The 27,703-nt window shown below is 43.3% G+C and overlaps 1 protein-coding gene across 1 annotated transcript; it reads left to right on the top strand.

The window, feature by feature from the left end:
• Positions 1 to 320: 320 nt before the first annotated feature.
• On the top strand, positions 321 to 25,961 carry bysl (bystin-like). The gene is made up of 7 exons (XM_072563721.1): positions 321 to 737; positions 6,179 to 6,344; positions 7,626 to 7,764; positions 10,980 to 11,113; positions 22,721 to 22,881; positions 24,779 to 24,881; positions 25,542 to 25,961. The coding sequence occupies exons 1-7, from the start codon at positions 479 to 481 to the stop codon at positions 25,882 to 25,884; spliced, it is 1,305 nt and encodes a 434-aa protein (XP_072419822.1). The 5' UTR covers positions 321 to 478; the 3' UTR covers positions 25,885 to 25,961.
• Positions 25,962 to 27,703: the final 1,742 nt, after the last annotated feature.

Here is a 27,703-nt window from a genome sequence, read left to right as displayed (position 1 = left end):
CATTCTCCCCGGGTCTGCGCGGGTTTCCTCCAGGTGCTCCAGTTTTCTCCCACAATCCAAAGATGTGCAGGTCAGGTGAATTGGCTATGCTAAATTGCTCATAGTGATAGGTGCATTAGTCATGGGGGAATGGGTGTGGGTGGGTTACTCTTCGGAAGGGTCAGTATGGACTTGTTGGGCCGAAGGGCCTGTTTCTATACTGTAGGGAATCTAATCTCAAAAGCAGACAGCAACAACTGGGCAGAACGAAACTGACTATGTAATGATGGAACGTTGTGTATCTTATTGAAATGGATACATGTCGCGCAGGCGCAGTAGGCAGCTGTGCTGGCCACGTGGGCCGGGTAGACGTGCTCGGCGTTTCTCGATCTGGTGTTAGTTTTCCCCCGGGATCTGGGAAAAGAGGGGGCACGATTCCGATTTTGTTTTAACGTGTCCCAGGTGAGGGGGGAGTCGGTGCTTCAATTTCGGTCGGGAAATGCCGAAAACGAAGGCGGCGAAAGGCAGGCTGAAGGAGTCCAGGGGCCTGGCCTTGGCCGATCAGATCCTGCAGGAAGATGCTGTCAAACCGATCAGCCGCATCAAGAAGCGGGGCCGGGGGGACGAGGAGGCCGACGATGAGTACGTGGACGAGAAACTGTCCCGTAAGATCCTGGAGCAGGCCAGGATTCAGCAGGAGGAGCTGGAGTCAGAGCATGGGGTCGGCAAGAGGAAGAGACCCCAAACCACGATCCTGGGTAGGTCTGACTGCACTGTCCGGCGCAGGGGGAAAGGGGGTGTTGGCGTCTCCAAATACAGAATTGCGACCGGTTTAGTGTTAAATCTGCATCACCCAAGCTTCTCAAAGCAATTGTGAAAAATAGTTAATGTTTACCAGGATAAACAGCTGTTGGAAGATCGCACGATTTTGGAATTCTGTCGAAATTTAAGGGAAGGTTAGATAAGCGCATGAGGAAGAAAGGAATACTACTCAAGTTAGATGAAAATGGTGTGGAGCATGGACACTAATAGTTAACTGACCGAAAAGCCTGACTGAAAGTGCTTTCGAAGTGTTCACTTGAAATAGTAGCCCATTTCTGCACAGAAGCTAATAGTCCTACTATTTACAGCATTTCCTGTGTGGTGTAGTACTGTAATTCCAAGACCACAATCGATGAATACAAACTACCTTTTTCTCTGTGGCTTCTAATACCAGTACAGCACAAAAGTGAATATTCAGATCTGTACTGTCTCTTTTTTCAATTAGAAATCCAGTTAGACCCTCTATTGCACTTGCTGTTTTATTGCTGGCAAAAAAAGCTATTGATTCCTTTTCGACTGCTATAATCAAACCTGTATCTGTCGATCCAGTGGATACTGCCTTCCACACATTAACCATTCAGTGTTGGTATTATTGTCCATCGTCAATGCTTCCTTCACCCTTCAGTCTTTGGTAATTTTCTGTTTATGTTCAGTACCCTCTCCAAACTCCTCCTTAACTTTTAAAAATCCTGTTCAAGCACCTGTGAATCCTCTTCTCCAAGGAGAACAACCCTGAAGAAGAGTCATTTGGGACATTTTTAATCATTTGGGCATCACTGGCTGGCCAGCATTTATAGCCTGTCTGTAGTAGCCCTTGGGACCGCGCTGCAGTCCACCTGCTGTGTGTTGGCCACAATGCTATTAAGGAGGGAATTCTAGGATTTTGACCCAGCAATGGTGAAGAAAAGGCAATATATTTTCCAGTCAGAATGGTGAGTGACTTGGAGGGGAACTTGAAGTTGGTGGTGTTCCCATATATCTGCTACCCTTGTTCTTCTAAATAGAAATACTGGGGTTTGGAAGGTGATGTCTAAGGATCTTTGGTGAACTTATGCAATGCATCTTGTAGATAGTACACAATTGCTGCGACTGATGGTTCCGCCAGTATGACTATGTCACGCTGGGTTGACAAGTCTGTGAGACAGCTCTCCCCATTTTGGCGCCAGTAAGGAAGGTTTTGCAGGGTTGACGGGGCTGTTTCTGTCATTGTCTTTTCCAGTACATAGATTGATGTGAGGTGATGTGTCCGGTTTCATTTCTTTAAGACTTGTTAGGAATTATTACAAATGAATAGCCTGGTAATGTCGAGGGTATGGTGCTGAAAAAGCACAGCAGGTCAAGCAGCATCCGAGGAGCAGGAGAATCAATGTTTTGTACATAAGCTCTTAATCAGACATGGCTTGCTAGGCCACTTCAGAGGGCAATTGATAGTCGACCACGTTGCTGTGGGTCTGGAGCCACATGTAGGCCAGATCAGGTGAGGACAGTAGATTTCCTTTCCTGAAGGACATTAGTGAACCACAAGGGTTTATACGACAATCAACAATGATTTCATAGTCATCAGCAGATTCTTAATTCCAGATTTTCAAAAAACAAAATTCTGCCGTAGCAGAACCCAGATCCCCAGGAAGTTACCTAATGAGTTTTCTCTCTCAGTAGGTGCTGCCAGACTTGTTGAGTTTTTAAGTGAAGAGGAAGATCCTCCACGTAGTAGTTGTGCACTTACTTATAAAACTGGAACTGCTTTATTCTTTGAATGTGTAATACTTCGGGCCTTAGTGATGTATTGTTTTGCCTATTGATCATTTGAATGTTTAGAATATTAAGGGACATAGGAACAGGAGCAGACTAATCAGCATGTTGAGCCTCCTCTAGATTCAAAACGATTATGGCTATTCATCTAATTCAATGCCTTTTTCCCCGCACTATCTCCATACCCCTCTATGTCATTGGTCTTGGAAATCTGTCCATCTGTACTTCAAACATACACAATGAATGAGCTTCCACAGCCCTCTGGAGTAGAGAATTTCAAAGAATCATATCCCTCACAGTTTAAAAAAAAACTTCTCATCTCAATTCTGATAGCCTTCCCCATTATTTTTAAACTGTGACCCTTGGTTTTAGACTTTCTAACCAGAGGGAACCTCTTGTCTGCATCTTTCCTGTCTATCTCCAAATGTTTTGTAGATTTCGATGAGATGATCTCTCACTTTTATAGAATATCATCTCTGTTTCCTCAGTCTCTCCAAGGATAGTTCAACCAAACCAGGATTTCAGGAACTTGTGAAATTTCAGTGCGCCCTCTCTTTGGCAGTGATATCTTCTGTAAGACAAGAGGACCAAAACTGCACATGCTATTCTGGGTGCTGTCAAACCAAGGTTCTGTATTATTGAAGCAAGACTTCATTATTCCTGTCCTCACATCTTCTTAACGTGGGGAAAGGCTAATATACCATTAGCCTTTCTAATTGCCTGCTGCACGGGATTCTCTAGTACGATCAGAAAATGGTAACAAGGTATAGCCGCTCTAATGGAAAGGAATGGGGGAAAACGTAGTTAAGATTTGGATGGAAATTGTTATAGAGTCATGGAGATGTACAGGATGGATACAGACCCTTCGGTCCATCCTGTCCATGCCGACCAGATATCCCAATCCAATCTAGTCCCACCTGCCAGCACCCAGCCCATATCCCTCCAAACTCTTCCTATTCATATACCCATCCAAATGCCTCTTAAATGTTGCAGTTGTACCAGCCTCCTCCACATCCTCTGGCAGCTCATTCCATACACGTACCACCCTCTGTGTGAAAAAGTTGCTCCTTAGGTCTCTTTTGTATCTTTCCCCTCTCACCCTAAACCTATGCCCTCTAGTTCTGGACTCCCCGACCCCAGGGAAAAGACTTTGCCTATTTATCCTATCCATGCCCCTCATAATTTTGTAAACCTCTATAAGGTCACCCCTCAGCCTCCGGCACTCCAGGAAAAACAGCCCCAGCCTGTTCAGCCTCTCCCTGTAGCTCAGATCCTCCAACCCTGGCAACATTCTTGTAAAAAATCTGATCATTTCTTTTTAGTTTGTGGTATCAGTAAGTTGTACACCTAACTTGAAGTGGATTGCTTCTGTGTACAATTTCTTTAGATTTTGGGACTTCAGATTATTTTCTCTTTTCGCCAGGAATTTGGAAAGAAACGTTTTCAATTGTAGGGCTTTAAAGCAAAATATAATTGCTTTGTTTTAAAGTATGAAAGCAAAAAAACAATTAAAATATTTACAAGTTAGGTATTGAAATTGGTCCTAAAACAAACAATCTGTTATCTTCTCTTGGTAGTTGATAAACATTACTCACCTATTGTGTTGGAAAATCTCTTGATCCTAGACCCTGCTCACCAATTGTAAAAATGTGGACCAAAATAAGGGTGCAAACAAAAAGTTACTGAGGTATGTTTTCATGCATACGCTGAAGGTAGAGCAAAGAGATTGCAATTTGATTTTTATCAAGGAAGATGTGGGGAATTGCAGTGTGTTTGTATTTGGTATTCCATGAAGACACATTGTACAGACTAAAGAAAGTCCCTGCAGACTAACCTGCTGCTCCATATCTTCAGCTTGTTAACCAGCTTCCTCGTTTATATCTGGTCTCATCTTACCAAGTGTTTTCTTGGTCTAACTTTGAATAGATGTGTGAGGTACATATGTGGACAACAAGGAATCTGATTGTGATATTGTCCTCTGTTTGCTGTTGGGCAAAAGCTCCACCTAAGATAGGGCTACTTATAAGTGACCAGTCCTGTTGCGACCTCCAACTATAGCCATCTGTGACACTGCATGTTTCTGATGTCATTTGGAGAAACTGAGAGCAACATTAATGAGTTGATGCACACTGATCTTTATACCTTGAAAAATTATATCTTGTGCTGTACATGTGTTGATGTGGTAGAATGCATGTAGATGGTGCACAACCATGTCAGTTTTGGTATAGGTCCTGTGAAATTGTACCCAATCAATACTTAGGTAAATTGGAAGGGAAATCTGCTGTCACTTTCTTAAGTAATGTGAAAGATAGACAATATAATTATCTATAGACCTATTTCCTTGTTATTTTTCAATATTTTAAATTAACTATATTCCTTTGTGCATCATTTTAGATGAACAGGATTTCAGAGCACAAGTTGAGCGTTTTGATACTCAAAGCTGCTAACCTCCCATTCCTTTATGACTGTAACATTACTTCAGTAGTCCTAAGGTCTTTGATTTATTTCAGGGTATTGGCTGAATTTATTTGCCTGTCTCTAAGACCAAGTAGTATTGCTCACTTTGAATGCACGCAATTCTTGTTTGGGGAGTATTGTATCACTCTGGATACAGGGCACAATTTTGGTAAATGCAAAGTCTTGAAATTTACACCTGATATTTCACTAGTTTTCAGGTAATCTTCTCAGATCAATATTGCTAAAAGCCCTTTTATAGGAAGGATAGAGACCATTAGTGTGTTTTCCAGTGCAGAGTTGAACGCCCAAGATCGATAAATGGGGAGAAACTATTCCCAGCTGGCAGAAGAGTGAGGAACTCCAAAGTGCCCGTTATTAAGGTGATCGCAGAAGAACCAAAGGAGACAATAGGAAAATCCTTTTTTAGCACAATGACTACTTATGATCTGGCATGCAGAGCCTGAGAGCATGGTGGGAGCTGATTCAATAGAGGTTTCAGATGGGAATTGAATAAGCATCCGAAAAGAGAGAATTTGCAGAACAACTGTGAGAGGACTGAGTAATGGAATTAACTGAATTGCTCTTTAGAGGTCCAGGACTGGCATAACTGTTCAGTGCCCTCTGATTGTATAGTAACCATTGATTGATTCTATCTACATTTATTGCCAATATTATTCAGAGCTGGAAATCTGGAAAAAGAGAAGAATCACTGCTTTTAGTGAACATTAAAATGAAGGGTTATTTAGGGAGGCTGAAGGGATCAGGCACATAGGCTGGTGTGGCCATACTCACTGTAGGTTACGGTAACAAAATGCATATTTATTGCACTGAAAAGACTCAAATCTGTAGGTATTAAATGTAGAAAATTATCATCTTAGCTTGTTGATCCTCTATATTGTCTTATCAATTTTTGATTTGGAGGTGCCGGTGTTGAACTGGGGTGAACAAAGTCAATTATTAATTTGCAGCCTTATACAAGGAATTCTTGGACACCTTTTAGAAGTTTGGGTCAAAAGAGTAATACGAGAGGTGACTGGCTGACCTTCATTAAAAGTTGTTGGAAGTAATATCAAGGGAATTAAAGTTTTGAAGCATAACTGTCAAAGTTGGAGGAAGAGGACACCTGTCCACCATACCTGTTTTTATGAAATGTATTTTGATTATGTAGGCGCAAGTTCGAAGAGAAGAGGTTCTGACTCCGAATCGGATGATGAATGGCCTGCACTGGACCAAGCTGCAGCAATGGCGAAGGAAGACTATTGTAAGGAGGTCGTTGTGAATGCCGAGGACGAAAAGGCTATCGATATGTTCATGAGCAAAAATCCACCATTGAGGTAATGTTGAGAAAATACTTTTCGTATTTTTGCTCTTTTGTATATATATGGAAGTGGCTGCCTCAGTTGAAAACACAATAATTTCTATTCTGTGCGTGCTCCATTCTTGAGCTCCTAACTTTTTTTTAATTCCAGTTTTGGACTGGAATATTAAATATTGTCAAGTTGGACTTTTCCCACCAATGGGGAGGACATTAGTGGGGCCAGCCTATGGTGTCTGCTGCTGTGTAGAGTGGCTTTAATGGTTGCCAGAGAGAGCTGTGAGTGTTTTTTCAAATCTGAGATTGTAAGAATGGTGAGTGATAGAGATATACAGCATGAATACAGACCCTCTGGTCCAAATCATCCATGCCGATCAGATATCCTGAATTAGTCTAATCCCATTTACCGGCATTTGGCCGTATTCCTCTAAACACCACAGCGGCTATGTTTGTAATGCACAACATTGCTATTTGAAAAGATAATGTGTGTTATTTACATATGTTTTGAACACCCTTACAGGACAAAGGGAGACTTGCAGAAAATGTGTGATCAAATTGGTATATTTAGTGAATTCCACCATCTCATGCACCCCACCGTTCCAGAGATCCTGTCTAGGGTGCAAGTCCAATTGCGATTGCCGGCAGGTGATTATCTCTGATGGGTGCAGATTAGGGTGAACGTCACAGCTGATAATTATTTTCTCAGCGAATGCGTTTGTGTACAGCCTCAAGTTGCGGTATCTACGCAGTGGTCAGGAACAGGAGCTCGCAGGGAAAATTCGATATCTTTGAGCCCCCTCAGCTCACTTGCTGACTTCAGTATATTGGCATCTAGTGTAATGTGCCAGTGCAGCCTTTGCAGATTAAAAAGTCCATCACAGGACAAGGATTAAATCTGTGCTTTTATGTATATATGTGCCCAGCGTGGCCTGGACAATGAATATGTCCACAGAATCGGTATGAGGTGAGGGTTAGCTGTTCTTAGTGATGTTATAATGCTCTTGAGGCCTCCAATGCCATGTTCCAAAAGATATTTTCAAATCAGTCTGTTCAGGGATGATATGATACAGCTCTGGAGTAGATGGGTCTTGAACCTGAGCTTATTTGCTCAGAGATAGGGACATTTCATTGTGTCACAAGAGTCCCTTACTACGTTCCTTTATGTTGTCAGTAATTGTAGAGTTAAATGTCAAATAATGATCTACCTTTAAATTTTGAGCCCACACATTTATTAGATGTACAAGTATTTTGGCTGCACGTATGCGCACTGGTCAATTAACTTGCTTGTTTTTCACTGAAGGCGTACTCTTGCCGACATTATTATGGAGAAGATCACAGAGAAGCAGACGGAAGTGGAGACAGTCATGTCTGAATTCTCTGGCCGACCTATGCCTCAGCTCGACCCCAGAGTCTTGGATGTTTATAAAGGAGTTCGTGAGGTAAAGTGTTCTGCCAAGTCCATTGTAAACTATGTACTATTGACCAAAAAGTGTTCATTGCACTGGATGCAGTTTATAATAATTTGCTATATCCAGCTTTGCCAGTAGAGGGAGTACAATGTGGCAAGTGAGACAATTGGATAGAATGACTAACACTGCTTCCTCTTCCTTAGTGTAAGGATGTTCAAAACTCAAGGGCATGGGTTTAAGGTTGGGGTGGGGGAGAAGAGAGGAGATTTAAAAGCAACCTGAGGGACAACCTTTTCAAATAGAGGGTGGTGTGTGTATGGAACAAGTGGCCAGATGAAGTGGTAGACGAGGGTACAATTAAATATTTATAAGACATTTGGACAGGTACGTGGAGAGGAAAAGGTTAGAGCAATGCAGGCAAATGGGACTAGTTCAGTTTACGAAACCAGGTTGGCATGGACAGTTTGGGCTGAAAGGCCTGTTTCCTTGCTGTATACCTCTATGACGCTATATTGACCAATACAGCATAAGTGACTTTGTGCAAAGCACATCTTGAGCATCCTGATTTCTGCGGTGGAAACATTTTCTCTCGGTAAAGCCAACTGTCAGCTAATGAAGCATTTCCAATAAGGCAGGATCTCAAAAAACCCCACCCTCACCTAAAATCCTGCCTTCCCCATTGAAATGTGTTCCACACCCCAATAAACTGGTGACAGCCATACCTCTTTGTAGTCCACTACCTGGTTGATGGCAAACTTAGCCAACTGCAACCTGGGGAAAATAGCCAAGCAACTAGGTCTCAGCTTTCCACCACCATGGAAAATCTGGACACTCCTCAACTACTTGGGGACACACCAAGGAAATGTGGCCACGTGCTCCACAAGTGGAATGAGGGACAGCTCAAATTGTGACTGTGGTGGTCCTGGTCTGCCCGTTGCCCACATAGGCAACTCCTGCCCTGAGAGAAAATCCTTGTGCTATCCCAGTAATTCATGCTGTGTCATTGTTATGGTTTGTCATCGAACTCCCCAAACTAACAGCACATACCTATATCTCAAGGATTGCAGCACTTGAAGAATGCTCACTGTCGTCTTGCTATAGAATTCCAAAAGCATGGAAGCAGGCTATTCAGCCCATTGAGTGCAGGCTGCCCTCCAAAGAGGATCCACCCACCTAACCCTACTTCTGTGACCCTGTGTTTCCCCTGGCCAATTCACCTAACCTGCACACCTTCGGACTGTGGGAGGAAACCAGAACACCTGGAGGAAACCCACGCAGACACAGACAGTAGCCTGAGAGCTGGAATTGAACTTGGGTTCGTGGCACTGGGAGGCAGCAGTGCTAACCACTGAGCCACCGTGCCTCCCTTCTCCAGCGCAATTAGAACTGGGCAATAAATGCTGGTCCTGTCAGCAACACAGAGGAACCTTGATTATCCAAAGGACACGGGCCGTTCGTATTTCATTCAGTTAATCAAATGCCAGATAACATAGTTTACCCAAGCATTGGGACCTTGCAATCTTGCCAGATAATCCAATATTCAGATAATCGAATGCTGGATAATTGAGGTTCCTCTGTACTCATATCCTATCAATGTTTTTTTTTTAAAAAAGTTTTCACAATGCAGCATATTTCTTTCTTTTGTTAAAAGCTAAACTTATTTTCTTGCCACTCCCCCCTAGCCCTAACCCTATCACCAGCTGAGAAATCTTGTAGATTATTTATCTAAAAATCAGTTTTTCTGAGAGATTAATTTTACTTCCCACTGATACCCCTCCCCCAAAATTTTTGGATGGGAGCTCTGAACTGTAAAGAGTTTACCCTCCATTCTGACTCTGTCACAGTGTAATATGAAAGTGTTATGAATGTTACTTCATTCATCTCTGCAACTCCATCACCAGGAACCCCCAGTCCTCGGATTCTGACCATTCTCATTCATTGACTCGGCCCCATCCCATGGAATTTCCCCCTCTAAACATTCTGTCCCTCCATTCTCAGACTAACATTTAAAAGTCCGCATTCTGACTTGAACGTTTAGTCTCCCACCCTTGGTTGTGGAGAGATAGCTATCTGTGGCACAGGTGGAGCCTAAATTGGAACTTGAACATGTTCAGTTTTTTTTTTTTGCTGTGCTTTTTTCATCTTACACCTCTAAATACAAAGCCAAAGAAACAATGAATTTGATATCTACTTAATTAAACTGAATAAATTTAAAATTATCTGTCATTTATACTTTGCTGGAGGGCTGTTTGCTCACTCATTGCTTGCGTTTCAATCCTGAACCATTTCCTTCGCAGTCTTCTGTCTGCGGTACTATATAATTCTGTATTATGGTTTCTTTACTCCATTCGAAATTTTAAGATTTAAGGTGTGAGATTTCTGAGAGGCTTGACTTCACGTTTCTTTGAATTGAGCTGCGTTTTCCACTCATTACTCTATTTTCTTCTTGTAGTCATTCACAGTCCTAGCTATTAGTTATCATTTCCTCCAACCTAAAATTAGTTTCATCTGGAATTTTTTTATATTGTTTATATTGATAATCCTTGAAATCCTATATGCATATCAAACATTTCCAGTCCAAAATGTTTGCTTTTACCCCATAAAATTAGAAAAATGTTTGAAAGGAACCTTTGTGCAATTGCCCAATCTTAAAAAAAGTTTAAGGTTAAAAGGTGGATTTTTAAAAATCCTTTTCCATTCGAGAGATGTGGACATTGTTGGCTTGGCCAGCATTTATTGCACATCTCTGATTGCCCTTGAGGACTTGAAGTTGCTTTGTAGTGTGTTGGTATGTATTCTTTAAATAGGTTAGCCTACTGATTATTCCTAACTATCTGTCCCACACACTGATCCTATGTAACGAGCATTGTGAACTGCTCCCATTTTGTGACAGAGTTAGTCATCTGTACAAATAATTGATGGCTTCCTCTTCCTTCGCCTTCTCCTGTCATTTATTTCCAGGGAAAAGGTCTTGTGCTGGAGAGTATGTGCATCATAACCCATTTTGGGAAAAGACGTTAGGCAGGTGTCAATTGTGCCCAATTGAAACACAGTCCCATTTTTTTCGTTAAACCATTGACACCTGGAATCTCCTTTCAGAGCTAGGTCCAATGTCCTTTGTAGGTGCATGAATTTTTCCACAACTATTATTCATTGAAACAAGTCTGTTCTCAACATTTAAAGCTGGAATGATACAGTAATGGTTTAACAAAAATGGTTAAATTTTGCATCTTGATTTCCAAAAGGTATTGTGCAAGTACAGGAGTGGGAAACTCCCCAAAGCCTTTAAGATTATCCCAGCATTGTCAAACTGGGAACAGATTTTGTACATCACTGAACCAGAAAGCTGGACAGCAGCAGCTATGTATCAGGCAACAAGGTAAGTGGGACCTGCACTGTTACCCTTTGAGTCCAAAATGTCTCTTCTCTGAGCTGCTTCCAGTACACTTGTATCCTTTTTTTTAAATAAGGAGACCAATATTGCACACACTACTCTAGATGTGGTCTTGCCTCATTCCTCGTATAACTGAAGCATAACCTGGTAAAAAGAATGACTGCAGATTCTGAAAACCAAATACTGGATTAGTGGTGCTGGAAGAGCACAGCAGTTCAGGCTTTTGCCCGAAACGTCGATTTCGCTGCTCGTTGGATGCTGCCTGAACTGCTGTGCTCTTCCAGCACCACTAATCCAGTATGAAGCATAACCTCCCTACTTTTGTCTTTAATCCCCCACACCACCGCCAAACAGCAGTAGTGCTTATTTCTCCCCAGCACCTACGTAGTGTGTGTGTAGATGTAGGACACAGTGAACATGGAGTGCAGAAAATTTTATTTGTATTCTACCACCAGGAAGAAAAAACACCTGAGTGGCAAGCAGTGCCCTTCTCTTCTGTGGCAATGCCTACATGATTGAAAAAGTGAAGGGGAGGTGAGGGAAATATAATTGTAGGGGGTGATAAAACACTCCACATCTCATGGTGCCCAACTCTCCCTGAAAACCTGGAAGGTATTGAAAGACATTGTGCGCTCCTTCTTTAAGGACACCCAGGCTTGAATGTAACCATGGAAGAGGGGTAGGCAATCGGCCATAACAGCTCCCACCACGGCCCGCTGCCTGGACCTGTTTAGGGCCAGCCTGGCCAGGCCCAGGAGCAGACCCTCGAGGAGATCCTCTAACCTGCCCTCCCCTCTCTGCACCAGATGCCTAAAGATTAGCAGTGTGGGGCTGATGTGCAACCAACAACATAAAAGAAGATCCTTAAGAAAACTTAAAAAGGGAGTGCACATGCCCACCCCCATATATACATGGTTCACAGGTTCCACAGAACAAGCAGTTGGGCTCGGAGTCTGTGAACCACCGCAATCTGTGGTTGCAGGGGACTGACAATAGACAGGAGACAATAGGTGCAGGAGTAGGCCATTCTGCCCTTCGAACCAGCACCACCATTCATTATGATCATGGCTGATCCTCCTCAATCAGTATCCTGTTCCTGCCTTCTCCCCATAACCCTTGATCCCACTATCCTTAAGAGCTCTATCCAACTCTTTCTTGAAAGTATCCAGAGACTTGGCCTCCACAGCCTTCTGGGGCAGAGCATTCCATACACCCGCCACTCTCTGGGTGAAGTAGTGTCTCCTCATCTCTGTCCTAAATGGCCTACCCCTTATTTTTAAACTGTGCCCTCTGGTTCGGGACTCACCCTTCAGCAGAAACATGCTTCCTGCCTCCAGAGTGTCCAATCCTTTAATAATCTTATATGTCTCAATCAGATCCCCTCTCAGCCTTCTAAACTCCAGCGTATACAAGCCCAGTCGCTCCAATCTTTCAGAGTAAGATAGTCCCGCCATTCCGGGAATTGACCCCCTCAATAGCCAGAATGTCTTTCCTCAAACTTGGAGACCAAAACTGCGCACAGTATTCCAGGTGCGGTCTCACCAGGGCCCTGTACAGCTGCAGAAGGACCTCTTTGCTTCTATACTCAATTCCTCTTGTTATGAAGGCCAGCATGCTATTAGCTTTCTTCACTGCCTGCTATACCTGCATGCTTGCTTTCATTGACTGATGTACAAGAGCACCTAGATCTCGTTGTACTGCCCCTTTACCTATCTTGACTCCATTTAGGTAGTAATCTGCCTTCCTGTTCTTGCCACCAAAGTGGATAACCAAGCATTTATCCACATTAAACTGCATCTGCCATGCATCCTGTCCAGGTCACCCTGTATTGTCTTAACATCCTCCTCACATTTCACCCTGCCACCCAGCTTTGTGTCATCAGCAAATTTGTTAATATTACTTTTAATACCTTCATCTATATCATTAGTGTACATTGTAAAAAGCTGCTGTCCCAGCACTGATCCCTGCAGCACACCATTGGTCACCGCCTGCCATTCCAAAAGGGAGCCATTTATCACTACTGTTTGTTTCCTGTCAGCCAACCAATTTTCAATCCATGTCAGTATTTTGCCCCTAATACCATGTGCCCTAATTTTGCTCACTAACCTGTGTGCGACCTCTCCACCTCAGATCCCCGAATGAAAGGCAGAGGACTCCTACCTGGAGAGCCCTCCACTGGGGATCCCCGACACCAGGTAGACTCCTGTCTTTAATTCCCTCACAATAATAACATTCCATTAACTTATCTAAATACTTGTTCCTGCATCCTAACCCTTTTGCAATTCATACACTAGGGCACACCTCCAAATTATGTCTCAGTGAAATGTCTCACTACTTACAATGCTTCTTTCTTTGTTCTTCCAGTCAAAACGAACATTTTCATATTTTTCCTCAGTTGCCAGTGTTTTACCCACTCATTTAACTTATCTTTTAAAGCCTCCTTATGTACTTTTCATATTTTACTTTCATAACTGTCATTATTGTGACTGTAGTCTTTTTATCCAAGACATTTATATGAACAACAGACAATCAAGGTTCTGGCATTATGTACCGAATGGTGTGCCAAAATCTGAAAATTAACTGTCTATGCCTACTGTCCTCTTTTGGCCAACTGTTCTTATATAGCTCACCTGAGGTGTGAGGACCCTCTGGTTAAACCACCACCAGTCATCTCTCTCTTATGAGAGAGCAGCTGTTATGGGGAAAATCACCAGTCTCTGAGTCAGAGTTGGGGTTCAATGACAGTGTTTATTGTACAAGGAAATACTGGAGCTCTGGGGAGAGAGAGAGACACCAAGAGCACAGTGGTCAGCTGTGAGTCTTCTCTTGACCTGGAGCACATGCCAAGACACTTTGATACATCTTGTGATACAATAGGTCAGTGGTGAGGTTATTGTCATTGTAACATGGTTTGTTTATGGTGATCATTGCAGAATCATTGGTAGTTCGATACAGTCGTTGTCAATTGCAGCGCAGCCTTTGTTAATTTCAGTGCAGATATTGTCAGTTTCAGTGTCTGCGTGGAAATCCATTGCTCTAGTAAAGGGTGCTAATTGCTCTTCCTGAGAAGGATGATTACTGCAGCCCTGGCTATTAGCACTCAACTGAACTCATCTCTACCTATCTTGACACTGTCCTATCCCCCCTAGTCCAGGAACTCCCCACATACGTTCGAGACACCACCCACGCCCTCCACCTCTTCCAAGACTTCCGTTTCCCCGGCCCCCAACGCCTTATCTTCACCATGGATATCCAATCCCTCTACACCTCCATTCGCCATGACCAGGGCCTCCAAGCCCTCCGTTTTTTCCTCTCCAGACGTCCCCAACAGTACCCTTCCACTGACACTCTCATTCGTTTGGCCGAACTGGTCCTCACCCTTAACAATTTCTCCTTTGAATCCTCCCACTTCCTCCAGACCAAAGGCGTAGCCATGGGCACACGTATGGGCCCCAGCTATGCCTGTCTCTTTGTTGGCTATGTAGAACAGTTGATCTTCCGTAATTACACCGGCACCACTCCCCACCTCTTCCTCCGCTACATTGATGACTGCATTGGCGCCACCTCGTGCTCCCGCGAGGAGGTTGAGCAATTCATCAACTTCACCAACACATTCCACCCTGACCTTAAATTTACCTGGACTATCTCTGACACTTCCCTCCCCTTCCTGGACCTCTCGCATCTCCATTAGTGACGACCGACTTGACACTGACATTTTTTACAAACCCACTGACTCCCGTAGCTACCTGGATTTACACCTCTTCCCACCCTATCTCTTGCAAAAATGCCATCCCATATTCCCAATTTCTCCGCCTCCGCTGTATCTGCTCCCAGGAGGACCAGTTCCACCATAGGACACACCAGATGGCCTCCTTCTTTAGAGACCGCAATTTCCCTTCCCACGTGGTTAAAGATGCCCTTCAACGCATCTCATCCACATCCCGCACCTCCGCCCTCAGACCCCACCCCTCCAACCGTAACAAGGACAGAACGCCCCTGGTGCTCACCTTCCACCCTACAAACCTTCGCATCAACCAAATCATCCACCGACATTTCCGCCACCTCCAAAAAGACCCCACCACCAGGGATATATTTCCCTCCCCACCCCTTTCCGCCTTCCGCAAAGACTGTTCCCTCCGTGACTACCTGGTCAGGTCCACACCCCCCTACGGCCCACCCTCCCATTCTGGCACTTTCCCCTGCCACCGCAGGAACTGTAAAACCTGTGCCCACACCTCCTCCCTCACCTCTATCCAAGGCCCTAAAGGAGCCTTCCACATCCATCAAAGTTTCACCTGCACATCCACCAATATCATTTATTGTATCCGTTGCTCCCGATGTGGTCTCCTCTACATTGGGGAGACTGGGCGCCTCCTAGCAGAGCGCTTTAGGGAACATCTCCGAGACACCCGCACCAATCAACCAAACCGCCCCGTGGCCCAACATTTCAACTCCCCTTCCCACTCTGCCGAGGACATGGAGGTCCTGGGCCTCCTTCACCGCCGCTCCCTCACCACCAGACGCCTGGAGGAAGAACGCCTCATCTTCCGCCTCGGAACACTTCAACCCCAGGGCATCAATGTGGACTTCAACAGCTTCCTCATTTCCCCTTCCCCCACCTCATCCTAGTTTCAAACTTCCAGCTCAGTTACTGTCTCCTTGACTTGTCCGACCTGCCTATCTTCTTTTCCACCTATCCACTCCACCCTCTCCTCCTTGAACTATCACCTTCATCTCCTCCCCCACTCACCCATTGTACTCTATGCTACTCTCTCCCCACCCCCACCCTCCTCTAGCTTATCTCTCCATGCTTCAGGCTCACAGCCTTTATTCCTGATGAAGGGCTTTTGCCCGAAGCGTTGATTTCGCTGCTCGTTGGATGCTGCCTGAACTGCTGTGCTCTTCCAGCACCACTAATCCAGTATTTGGTTTTCAGCATCTGTAGTCATTGTTTTTACCTTATTAGCACTCTGTATCGAGTCTGTATCAAGCTGTTAGCATTTCTATCAAAAGTGTTGGCTGGACCTAGACACTTCAGCAGGCAGTGTACATTACTTGTGTATTCTCTCCCCCACCCGCCTTAAACTAATCAACCAGGTTGTGAGTGCATTGTGCTGGCATTCTGGTGGCCCCAGGCAGTGTCTGTATTTGCTCTGCTGTCTCTCTCCATTTTGTGGTCTGGCAGCCATCTTATGTGTCAAGTGGCCAAATAATGGCTCAGTGGCCATCTTGTGTGTCCATATGCCTGGTGTCACCCTGCCCCGTGCCATCTCCCACTTCAAAGCCCTATGGCCTGTAGCCATAGACAAAGACTGTAACAATAAGACAAAGAAGCTGAATTAGGCCGTTCGGCTCATTGAGTCTGCTCTGCCTTTGATCATGACTAATATATTTTCTCAACCCCATTCTCCTGCCGCCTTCCTGTAACCCTTGATTCCCTTATCAAGTAAGTACCTATCTATCTTTGTCTTAAATACACTCAATGACTTGGCCCCCTCATAGACTTTGCAGCAATAAATTCCACAGATTAGCTACTCTCTGGCTGAAGAATCCCTTCTTCTCCCAGTTCTAAAGGTCGTCCCTTAATTCTGAGAGCTGTGCCCTCGAGTCCTAGACTCCCTTACTAGTGGAAACATCTACTGTGTTCACCCAATCCGCCCTTATATTTTGTAAGTTTCAGCAGATCCCCACTCATCCTTCAAATCTCCATCAGATACAGACCCAGAGACCTCAACCTCTTCTCATATGACAAACCCTTCATCCCTAGCATCGGTTCTGTAAACCTCCCCTGGACCCAGCCCAACACCGATGCATCTTTTCTTAGATATGGGGCCCAGAGCTGATCACAATATTCCAAATATGGTCTGACCAGAGTCTTTTATAGCTTCAGCAGTATATTTCTACTCTTGTATTCTGGCTCTATTGAAATGAATGCTGACATTGCATTTGCCTTCCAAATTGCCCATTGAAACTGCATGTTAAGCTTAAAGAGAATCCTGAACTAGGACTCCAAGTCCCTTTGTGCTTCAGATTTCCAAAGCCTTTCTTCCTTTAGAAAATTGTTTATCTCTATTCTTCCTACCAAAGTGCATTATTTCACACATTCGTACATCATATTCCATCTGTTACTTCTTTTGCCTAGTCTTCTAGCCAGTCCAAGTCCTTCTGCAGCCTCCCCCTTCCTCAACACTACCTGTCCCTCCACCTATCTTTGTGTCATCTGCAAGCTTAGCAACAATGCCCTCAATTCCTTTGTCCAGATCGTTAATATACAACGTGAATCATTGTGTTCCAAACACGGACCCCGTGGACCTCCACGAGCCACCTGCTACCATCCAGAAAAATACCCCTTTGTCCCCACTCTGTCTTCTGCCAGTCAGCCAATCCTCTATCCATTGCCAATATCTTGCCCCTAACACCATGGTGTCTTATCCTATATATGCTCCTGTGTGGCACCTTGTCAGAAGCCTTCAGAAAATCCAAAAAGATCATGTCCACTGGCTCTCCTTTGTTTGACTTGCTTGTTACCTACTCAAAGAATTCTAACAGATTTGTTAGGCATGACCTCCCCTTGATGAAGTCATGCTGACTCCACCCTATTTTACTATACACTTGCAAGTACTCACAATCTCATCCTTAATAATGGACTTTTAACATCTTATCAACAACCGAGTCAAGCTAACTGGCCTATTGTTTCGTGTCTTCTGTCTCCCTCCCTTCTTAAATAGGGGTGTTACATTAGTCATTTTCCAATCCTCCCTGACTCCAGTGATTCTGAAAGGTTAGCGTCAATGCCTCTACAAACTCCTCAGCTATTACCTTCAGAACGCTGGGATGTAGTCTATCTGGTCTGGGTGATTCAGACCAATCAACTTCCCCAGCACCTTCACCTCTACCCCCTGACCCTGTTGAAGTTCTGGTATGCTGCTGGTGTAAGGTTAACCTGTGCCATTTCTTTGTTCCTCATTACTACTTCTCCAGTCTCATTTTCCAGTGGTCCAGTGTCCACGCTTGCTTCTCTTTTGTCTTTCGGATATGTTCAAAAAAATCCTCTTGCAATTTTCTCTTATATTACTAACTCATATTTCATCTTCTGCCCCCTTTATTGCTTTTTTGGTTATTTTTTAAGGCTTCCTGATCCTCTGGCTTCCCCCTAATCGTCACCACATTCTCACATGAACAGCGATAAGTGTGAGGTGATGAACTTTGGAAGAAGAAACAAGATGAGGGGCTATTTAATGATTGACAGGATACTGTGGGCGTAATTATTCAGAGATCCCTGAAGCCGGCAGAGCATGTGAATAGGAGAGTTAAGAAGGCGTGTGGGACACTTGTTTTCATCTGTCATTGCATAGAATACAAGAGTAAGGAAGTAATGTTGGAGTTGTACAGAGCGTTGGTTGGGCCACAGCTGGGGTACAGTGTGTGGTTCCGGTCACCTCACTACAATAAGGATGTGATCGCAGTGCAAGAGCTATAGAGGAGGTTCGAGTCGAAGAGTGTGGTGCTGGAAAAGCACAGCTGGTCAGGCAGCATTAACATCAAGCCCTGATGAAGGGCTTATACCTGAAACATCGACTCTCCTGCTCCTCAGGTGCTGCCTGACCGGCTGTGCTTTTCCAGCACCACACTCTTCGACTCTGATCTCCAGCATCTGCAGTCCTCGCTTTCTCCTACAGAGCAGATTCACCGGGATATTGTCTGAGATGGAGAAATTGATCTATAAGGAGAGATTAGATAGGCTTGGATTGTTTACTTTTGATCAGCAAAGCCTGAAGGTGGACATGATTGAAGTCTATAGGATTATGAGTGGTATGGACAGCTTGCATAGAGAGCAGCAATTCCCTTGGTTGAGAGATCAGTTATGAGGGGGTATGGATTTAGGGTAAGGGGCAGGAGATTCAGAGAGGATTTGAGGAAAAAAAACACTCTGAGGGTGGTGGAAATCTGAAATGCACTGTCTGAGAAGGTTGCAGGGGCTGGAAACCTTACAATGTTTAAAAAAAAATTTGGATGAGCACTTGAAATATAACATTCAAGGATATGGAATAAATCCAGGAAATTGGGATTAGTGCACATTTAGTAGTAACTATTGTTGGTACAGACATGATGAGCTGAAGGGCTTTTTCTGCACTGTATGACATTGTATGCTTTTGCTTTTATGTTGTCCCTGGCTTCCCTTGACAGCCATCTCTTTGCTTTATCCTACCTTAGTATGTTTCTTCTTCTGTAAGATGAATTTCTGCTGTGCCTCCTGAATTCCCCCAGAAACTCCTGCCAGTGCTGCTCCAGTGTCTTCCCTGCTGGAATCCCCTTCCAATGTACTCTGGCTAGCTCCTCCCTTGTACATTTGTACTTCGTTTTACTCAACTGTAATATCAATACATTCTAGCTTCTCCCTCTCAAACTGCAGGGTAACTCCTGTTGTGTTATGGTCACTACCATCTAGGGTTTTTTTTACCATAAACTTACCCTTCACCTGAATCAGATCTGCCTCATTACACATCACCAAATCCAAAATTGCTTGTTCCCTAGTGGGCTTTACCACAAGCTGCTCCAAAAAAAATCTCTCGGATATTCCACTAGTTCTTTTTTCTTGAAATCCGTTACTAACCTGAGTTTCCCAGGTTACTTGCTTATAAGTCCCTCATGATTATTGCAATAGTACATTTCCTACAGGCTCTTTCTAACTCCTGATGTTTTTTTTATCCACATGCTGACAACTAATAGGAAGCCTCTAAATGACCCCTTTCGGGGTCTGTTTTTCCTTTTGCGGTTCCTCAATTCTACCCATACTAAGCTTTCTGACTCTACTTCACTTATTACTACAGATTTAATTTCATTTCTTACTAACCCCGCCCCCTCTACCTACTTTTTCAATGGGGTGTGTATCCTTGGTTATAGAATCATACAGCACAGAAACAGACCCTTCAGTCCAATCTGTCCATGCCGAACATAATCCCAAACTAAACTATTCCCACCTGCCTGCTCCTAACCCATATCCCGCCAAACCTTTCCTATTTATGTACTTATCCAAATGTCTTTTAAAGTTGTAATTGTACCTGCATTCATCACTTCCTCAGGAAGTTCATTCCACACGCAAACCACCCTCTGTGTAAAAAGGTTTGCGTTTTATGTCTTTTTAAAATATTTCTCCTCTCACCTTAAATAATGTGTACCCACTCTTGAAATCCTCCATCCTAGGAAAAACAAAACTACCATTACTCTATCTGTGCACCTCATTATTTTATAATCTTCGATCAGGTTGCCTCTCAACCTTCCACGATGCACTGAAAAAGTCTCAGCTGATCCAGCCTTTCTTTATAACTGAAACCTTCCATACCTGGCAGCATCCTTGTAAATCTCTTCTGAGCCCTCTTCAGCTTAATAACTGGGTGACTAGAACTGGACACAGTACTCCAGAAGAGGCCTCACCAATGTCCTGTACAACCTCCACATACCATCCCAACTCCTCTATTCAAAAGACTGAGCAATGAAGGCAAACATGCCAAATGCCTTTTTAACCACCCTGTCTGTATGTGACACAAACTTCAAAGCATTATGTACCTGCACCCCTCAGTCCCACTATTCTACAACACTACCCAAGGCCCTACCATTTATTGTACAAACCCTACTCTTGTTTGTTGAACCAAAATGCAACATTTTGCATCTATCTAGATTGAATTCCATCTGGGTTTTGAGAAGATCTGTAACTCAGGTTGAGGTTCTGGATGTAAGTTTGCTTGTTGAGTGAGAACCATCCAGCTCAATGAGCAAACTTACATCCTGAACTCCGTCTGCCGTTTTTCAGTCCATTGATCCATTTGTTCAAGATCTCCCTGTAATCCTTCTTCTCTGTCTACAAAGCCACCAATTTTGGTGAAAACATGCTCAGCATATCTTCGATATTCTCATCCAAATTGTTTATATAAATGACAAACAAATGATGACCTAGAACTGATCCCTGTAGAACACCACTGGTCACAGGCCTCCAGTCAGAAAAGCGACCCTCCACTATTACTCTCTGTTTTGTTCCCTGCAGCCACACCTCCATGATATTCACAATACCTACATGCCAATTTCAATCTGCGCGACAATCTCACCTACCTTGTTTCGTGTACTGTGTGCATTTAAGTACAAAGCCCTCAGTCCTGTGCTGACTGACCCCTTTCTCTTAGTTGCCCCCTTATCTGCTGTGCCTGAAGTTTTACCTCACCTGTTCCATACTCTGTATCCAACCACTTGTTCTGGAAACTTCAATAACCGCTGCTGATCCCTGTCCCGCTTCAAGCTTTTCCATAATTTTCTAGCTGAAATTGATTCACCTCCCCCACTATTTAGTTTACAGTCCTATCCATCGCCCCAACTAAGCAATTTGCTGGTCCCAGGACAGTTTAGGTGGAGCCCATCCCATTGGAACAGTTCCGTCCTTCTCCAGTACTGGTGCCAATGTCCCATGAATTTGTTTGCTTGAATTCATTTCTAACGAAAGCCATTTCACCCTCACAATTGTTTGAGTCTTGAATCTACCTCTTTAATCTTGTTAGCCCTATGTCAATTTGCTCGTGGCTCAGATCGTAATCCAGAGATTATTACCTTTTATGGCTCTGCTTTTTCATTTAGCCCTTCGCTCATATGCCCGCAAGAGAACCTCTTTGCTCTTTCTACCTACCTACTTTATCTATTAGTTAGTCATTCCTTGCTGTTTTTTATATTCTGTCTCCTGTGTTGGTGTAGTTATCTGTTTTCGTTAACTTTGAAACTGCCTTTAATTTTTCTTTATCTTTTCTTTCTCCTTTTAACCATAGATGGTGCATCCTCCCCGAGGAATTTTTCTTTCTCTTAGAAGGAATCTATTCTGTATATTTTGAATTACCCTCTTAAATATCTACCACAGCATCTCTATTGACTTAACTTTTAACCTAAGTTGTCAGCTTAGTTTGGCGAGCTGTACTTTCGTTCTCTCACAGTGACCCTTGATTAAATTTAAACTGCTAGTCTTAGACCCATTCTTAAACTGAATGAAAATTTAGTCATTTAATGTGTGTGCGCGCGCGAGCGTGTGTGTGTGTATAGAGTCATGGAGATGTACAGGGAGAAAGTGAGGACTGCGGATGCTGGAGATGTACAGCACGGAAACAGATCCTTCAGTCCAACCATCCATGCCGACCAGATATCCCAACCCAATCTAGTCCCACCTGCCAGCACCCAGCCCATATCCCTCCAAACCCTTCCTATTCATATGCCCATCCAACTGCCTGTTAAATACATGTACCACCCTTTGTGTGAAAACGTTGCCCCTTAGATCTCTTTTATATCTTATCCCTCTCACCCTAAACGTATGCCCTCTAGTTCTGGACTCCCCCAGGGAAAAGACTTTGTCTATTTACACAAATTTTGTAAATCTCTATAAGGTCACCCCTCAGCCGCTGACGCTCAGGTATATATTAAATATACTTCAATCATATATATCTTAATAAGTAGATATAGAACAGGAAAATGTTTGTGAGATTTGACCAACTTTGGTTTGAAACAGAAATATCAGTAACATTTTGATGCTTGTCTAACTTGTTCCCCTTCAAACTCCTTCAGGATTTTTACTGCCAATCTGAAGGCAAAGATGGCGCAGAGATTCTATAACTTGGTACTTTTGCCTCGAATCAGAGATGATATTGCAGAATACAAACGCCTAAACTTTCATCTTTATTCAGCCTTAAAAAAAGCACTATTCAAACCTGGAGCTTGGTTTAAAGGTAAGATGGCTTTCCTGTGGTAAAGGCAATAAAGTGTGCGAATGTAGGGGTAGGGAAATGGACAAGTTCTGCTTTAACATGAACTAACCCTGTAATCGTTTTCCTACCCATTCGAGATCCATGATTGTAAGAACGGGTACATTCTATCTGGAAGGTTGCACCTTCGCAGATTTCGGTTGATTTGTAGTTTTTGTCAACTTCCTTTTTCCAGTGACAGGATTTGTGTGTAAATCCCTCAGCCTCCCTAACCCAAAACCCATCCCCCCTCCTTATGTTTGCTGGTGTTTCCCAGCCATAGCTGCTTTAATTGCTGGATTTACCTGTAGGTCAGTATCCATCTTGACCAGTATGGATATGCTAAATAGCTAAGGTCGTTTTCCTAGTGTGGGGGAGTCCAAAACTAGAGGGCATAGGCTTAAGGTGAGAGGGGAAAGATTTAAAAAGGACTTAAGGGGTTTTTCACACAGGGAGTGGTACATGTATAGAACGAGCTGCCAGAGGAAGTAGTGGAGGCTGGTACAATTATAACATTTAAAAGGTATCTGGAGGGCATATGAATAGAAAGAGTTTAGAGGGATATGGGATATTGACAAATGGGGCTAGGTTGGATTGGGATGTCTGGCTGGCACTGATGAGTTGGACCGAAGGGCCTGTTTATGTAATGTATGGCTGCGTGTGTTACTGGGACTCGAAAATGGAACTGGAACATGACAAGGTCACATTTCTTTACACTAATTGTGTTGATCAAGTAGTAATAAATAAACCCAAACTGCACTTGGATTCTGCTTGAAGAGATTTTGAACTGTAGAATGCAGAATCCCCTCCCTAAGGGCATTGTGGATCAACCCACAGCAGGTGGACTGCAGCGGTTCAAGAAGGCAAGCTCACCACCACCTTCTCAAGGGGCAACTATGGGTGGGCAATAAATGTTGACCAGCCAGCAACATCCACATTCCACAAAATGAAAACAGCTTTAAAAATGTAAGGATGAGGTGCTGGTAACTCCAGGCCAGTAACTGGTGTTCACAATAAAACAGTACTATTGATATTTAAATGCAGACCTATTTTCCTCTCCTGTGCTGAAAGGACTTACTGTTGCTTTGGTGGACTTTGTCATCATCTGAGTGAAGGCTGGCAGACGACTTTGAGGGACATCCCATTTTAATTTCTGTCCAGCTGTAACTATTCAAGAAGGTTGTTTATCACCGCCACTATGTGGAGGACAGTTGGGGTGTGTAATAAATGCTTGCCTAGCCAGTATGCCCATGATCTGTGAAGGGATTTACTTTACAAATCAATCAGTTAAGACCACGAGGTATTCACATAAATGCATTCCCCTCCACGCTGATTGTTGACACAGCTATGCTTATTTTTTATGGTCCCAGTTATTCTAATTAAATATCAATGAAAAGTTGCAGCTTAAGGCAACGATAATGAGGACATGTACTTGGAAAGTCTGATCCTGGTATTTACTGAGAGCACTAAAACATTTGGAGAAAATGTTTAGGAATACTAATGAGAAGTGTTCCATGTGTGTTCTCTGGATATATTGTGTCTTTTCATTCCTAGCAATAAGTGGATTTTTGTTACAAAACCAAAAATACTGCAGATCCTGGGAATCTGAATTGAAAATGGAAGTTGCATTTCTCTGGCAGCATCTGTGGAGAGAGAAACAGAGTTAATATAGCAGGTTTATCATTTGTGTTTTGTTACTGTTCTGGTGAAAGATCATTAATCCTGCATATTTCAAGCATTTTTTTGTTTTATTTCAGTGAATATTGAACATGTTAATTTGTGTGAGAGAGACTGGGGAACGATGCCTAATTTGTAAGAAGGCAAGAATACATGCTTGGTTGCAATTTTTTAATTAACGTTTTTCCCCCTCCGCATTCCCCAGGTATTCTACTTCCCTTGTGTGAATCTGGCACATGCACATTAAGAGAAGCTATCATTATTGGGAGCATTCTGACAAAATGCTCTATTCCAGTTCTGCACACCAGGTAATTGTTGGTTTGCATGTTGTACTTTTATAAGTGGATGGGAGGGAAGGAAAATTTCCACATCAAACTGTTTATTTGGTAATTCATGTGTGAACCACTTCTGGGCATTTTGTTTCTGCTAAAGGTGTTATTTAAATGTAGGCTGATACTCCTTTATGAAATTGTGACACTTACTGGGGATGTAATGTTTTGCACTTTTGGTGACCCAACCTCTCCACTCCCCCAAACGCACAAACGTACTTTCTCATACAACCTCTTTGGCTCATTGCCATCCTGCTTTTGAGGTAATCTCTTTGAAGCACTTCGGAACATTTCTGTTAAAGATACTATTCAAATGAAAGTCGTTGCTCTCCATAGTGATGAGAGCAGTTCTTCCTCGACTTTGCCTAACTGTTTTAAAATTAATAAATTCCACTTTTCAATGATACATTTGTGGATGGAGAAAAGTAATCAATGGAACGAAAGGTGTATTTTGCTTCCAAGATGATGCATGTTTAATAGTAGAAGTTCAAAATTCTTTTCTAAGTTAATTAATCACTCCTTATAAATTTGAGTGATTATTCCAATGGTTTCTATGGTGCTTGAGTTGTTTTTAATAGACTGCAGTTTTGTGAAATTGTTATCTCCGTCTCTGTAGTACATTCTGTTTTCTGTTAATAGTGCTGCAATGCTGAAGGTTGCGGAAATGGAATATAATGGAGCAAACAGCATCTTCCTCCGACTGATGATTGACAAGAAGTATGCACTTCCCTTCCGGGTAATCGACGCTTTAGTGTTCCACTTCCTGCAGTTCAGGAGTGATCAGCGAATCCTACCTGTACTGTGGCACCAGTGTCTGCTTACCTTTGCTCAGCGGTATAAAGAGGACTTGTCCTCTGAGCAGAAAGAGTCCTTGCTGGAACTGCTGCGGATCCACTGCCATGCGCAGATTTCACCCGAGATCCGACGTGAACTGGTCAACTCTAAGTCGAGGGATGTGGAAGTGGGAATGGCAGTGGAGTGATATTTGGTGTCTTGGTTCTTATTGATTATGTGCTCCCGAGTGAATAAATACCTGGAAGTGAAGGGAGATTGATTGACCGGATGATTGGCTTTTGTTTTCTGTCTAATGTTGAGCTCTCACTAGGTCAAGGGAACAAATCATTATTTATCTGTGACACATCACTTATGAATAATGATTTATTTTGCACTCATTCCTTTTGCCTTGCTCATTTATTTTAGTTTAAAAGAGGGAGTTTTAAAAAAAAAAAGTATATATTCCTTATGGTTATCAGACTTTGTTTTCTAAAGCTCTTGTGAAACATCTTGGAATTACTTGTTTGTAGACACTCTGGTATCTAGCCCAAATGACCATTGTTTTTTTTAGTATTCACTTGTGGGACTGGGCAATGCTGGCTGGCTAGCAGTTTTCTATTGCTCATCCCTAGTTGCCCTTGAGAAGATGGTGGTGGGCAGCCTTCTTAAACGACTGCAGTCCATGTACTGTAGGTTGAATCACAATGTTCTGAGGGCAGGAATTCCAGGATTTTAACCCAGTGACAGTGAAGAAACAGTGATATATTTCCAAGTCAGGACGGTGAGTGGCTTGGAGGGAAACTTTGTAGGGGGCGGCCCTTGTCCTCCTAGATGGAAATAGTTGTAGGTTTGGAAGGTGCTCAGGAACTTTAGTAAAATTCCGCATCTTGTAGATACTACACATTGCTGCTACTGGTCATCAATGATGGGGGACAGGGTATGTGGATGCTTGTGGATGTGGTACAGATCAAGCGGCTGCTTTGTCCTGGATGGTGCCAAGCTTCTTGAGCCTTGTTTGAGCTGTATCCATCCAGGCAGTTCATATGGACAATATCTTAAAAATTGTCAGACGGTTATTATTAAAACTTCTGAGTTGTGGCCCAATGAAGAAAGTATTCATTTTTGGTTGTAGAAATGTTTTAAAGCATCCGTTAACACTGGGAGAGGGGAAAGTTGATTATTTGGAAAATAAAAAGTTGATGATTTTTAAAGTTTAAGATGTTTGCAAATTCTCTCAACTGCTTCGCTGCAGTCACAGCTGTCAAAATGTGAGCAGGGTTTTCAGAGCTGGTTGTTGGATGTGGATTGGCCTGAAACTTGGTCAGTGGGATGCAAGTTCTTAATGAAAGGATTTATTTCCCAGCTTTGTAGTGACAGAGTATCAATGAGGCAGGGAAACATGTCGGAAGAGGTGTATAATTGCATGGGGAGAAAGTTGGAATGTTGCACTGGGATACAGGGTCAGCCATGATCATATTACCCAGCAACGCTGGCTCGAAAGGCTGAATGGCCTAAGCTTGCACCTAGTTTCTGTAAGTTAATATGGTGGACGAGTGCTCTTGTATCCATTTTTGTGGTATTAAAAGAGCACATTTTCATCCAGAAATCATAAGCCAAATGCATCATCCCAATGAAGATATTAAAATACACATCCAAAGAGTTCATTACATTTTACAATTATTAGATTAGATTAGATTACAGTGTGGAAACAGGCCCTTCGGCCCAACAAGTCCACACCGACCCGCCGAAGCGCAACCCACCCATACCCCCTACGTCTACCCCTTACCTAACACTATGGGAAATTTAGCATAGCCAATTCACCTGACCTGCACATCTTTTGGACTGTGAGAGGAAACCGGAGCACCCGGAGGAAACCCACGCAGACACGGGGAGAACGTGCAAACTCAGTCAGTTGCCTGAGGAGGGAATTGAACCCGGGTCTCTGGCGCTGTGTGGAGTTTGTTTATTCCCTTTAATGCACATGGGATGGGACATTTGTCTCATTGTGTTTACTTGCAGTAGTTTGG

The sequence above is a fragment of the Chiloscyllium punctatum genome, chromosome 45, assembly GCF_047496795.1.
Source record: "Chiloscyllium punctatum isolate Juve2018m chromosome 45, sChiPun1.3, whole genome shotgun sequence".
In the NCBI taxonomy this organism is placed as follows: domain Eukaryota; kingdom Metazoa; phylum Chordata; class Chondrichthyes; order Orectolobiformes; family Hemiscylliidae; genus Chiloscyllium; species Chiloscyllium punctatum.
This window is presented reverse-complemented; position numbering and strand designations above follow the sequence as displayed.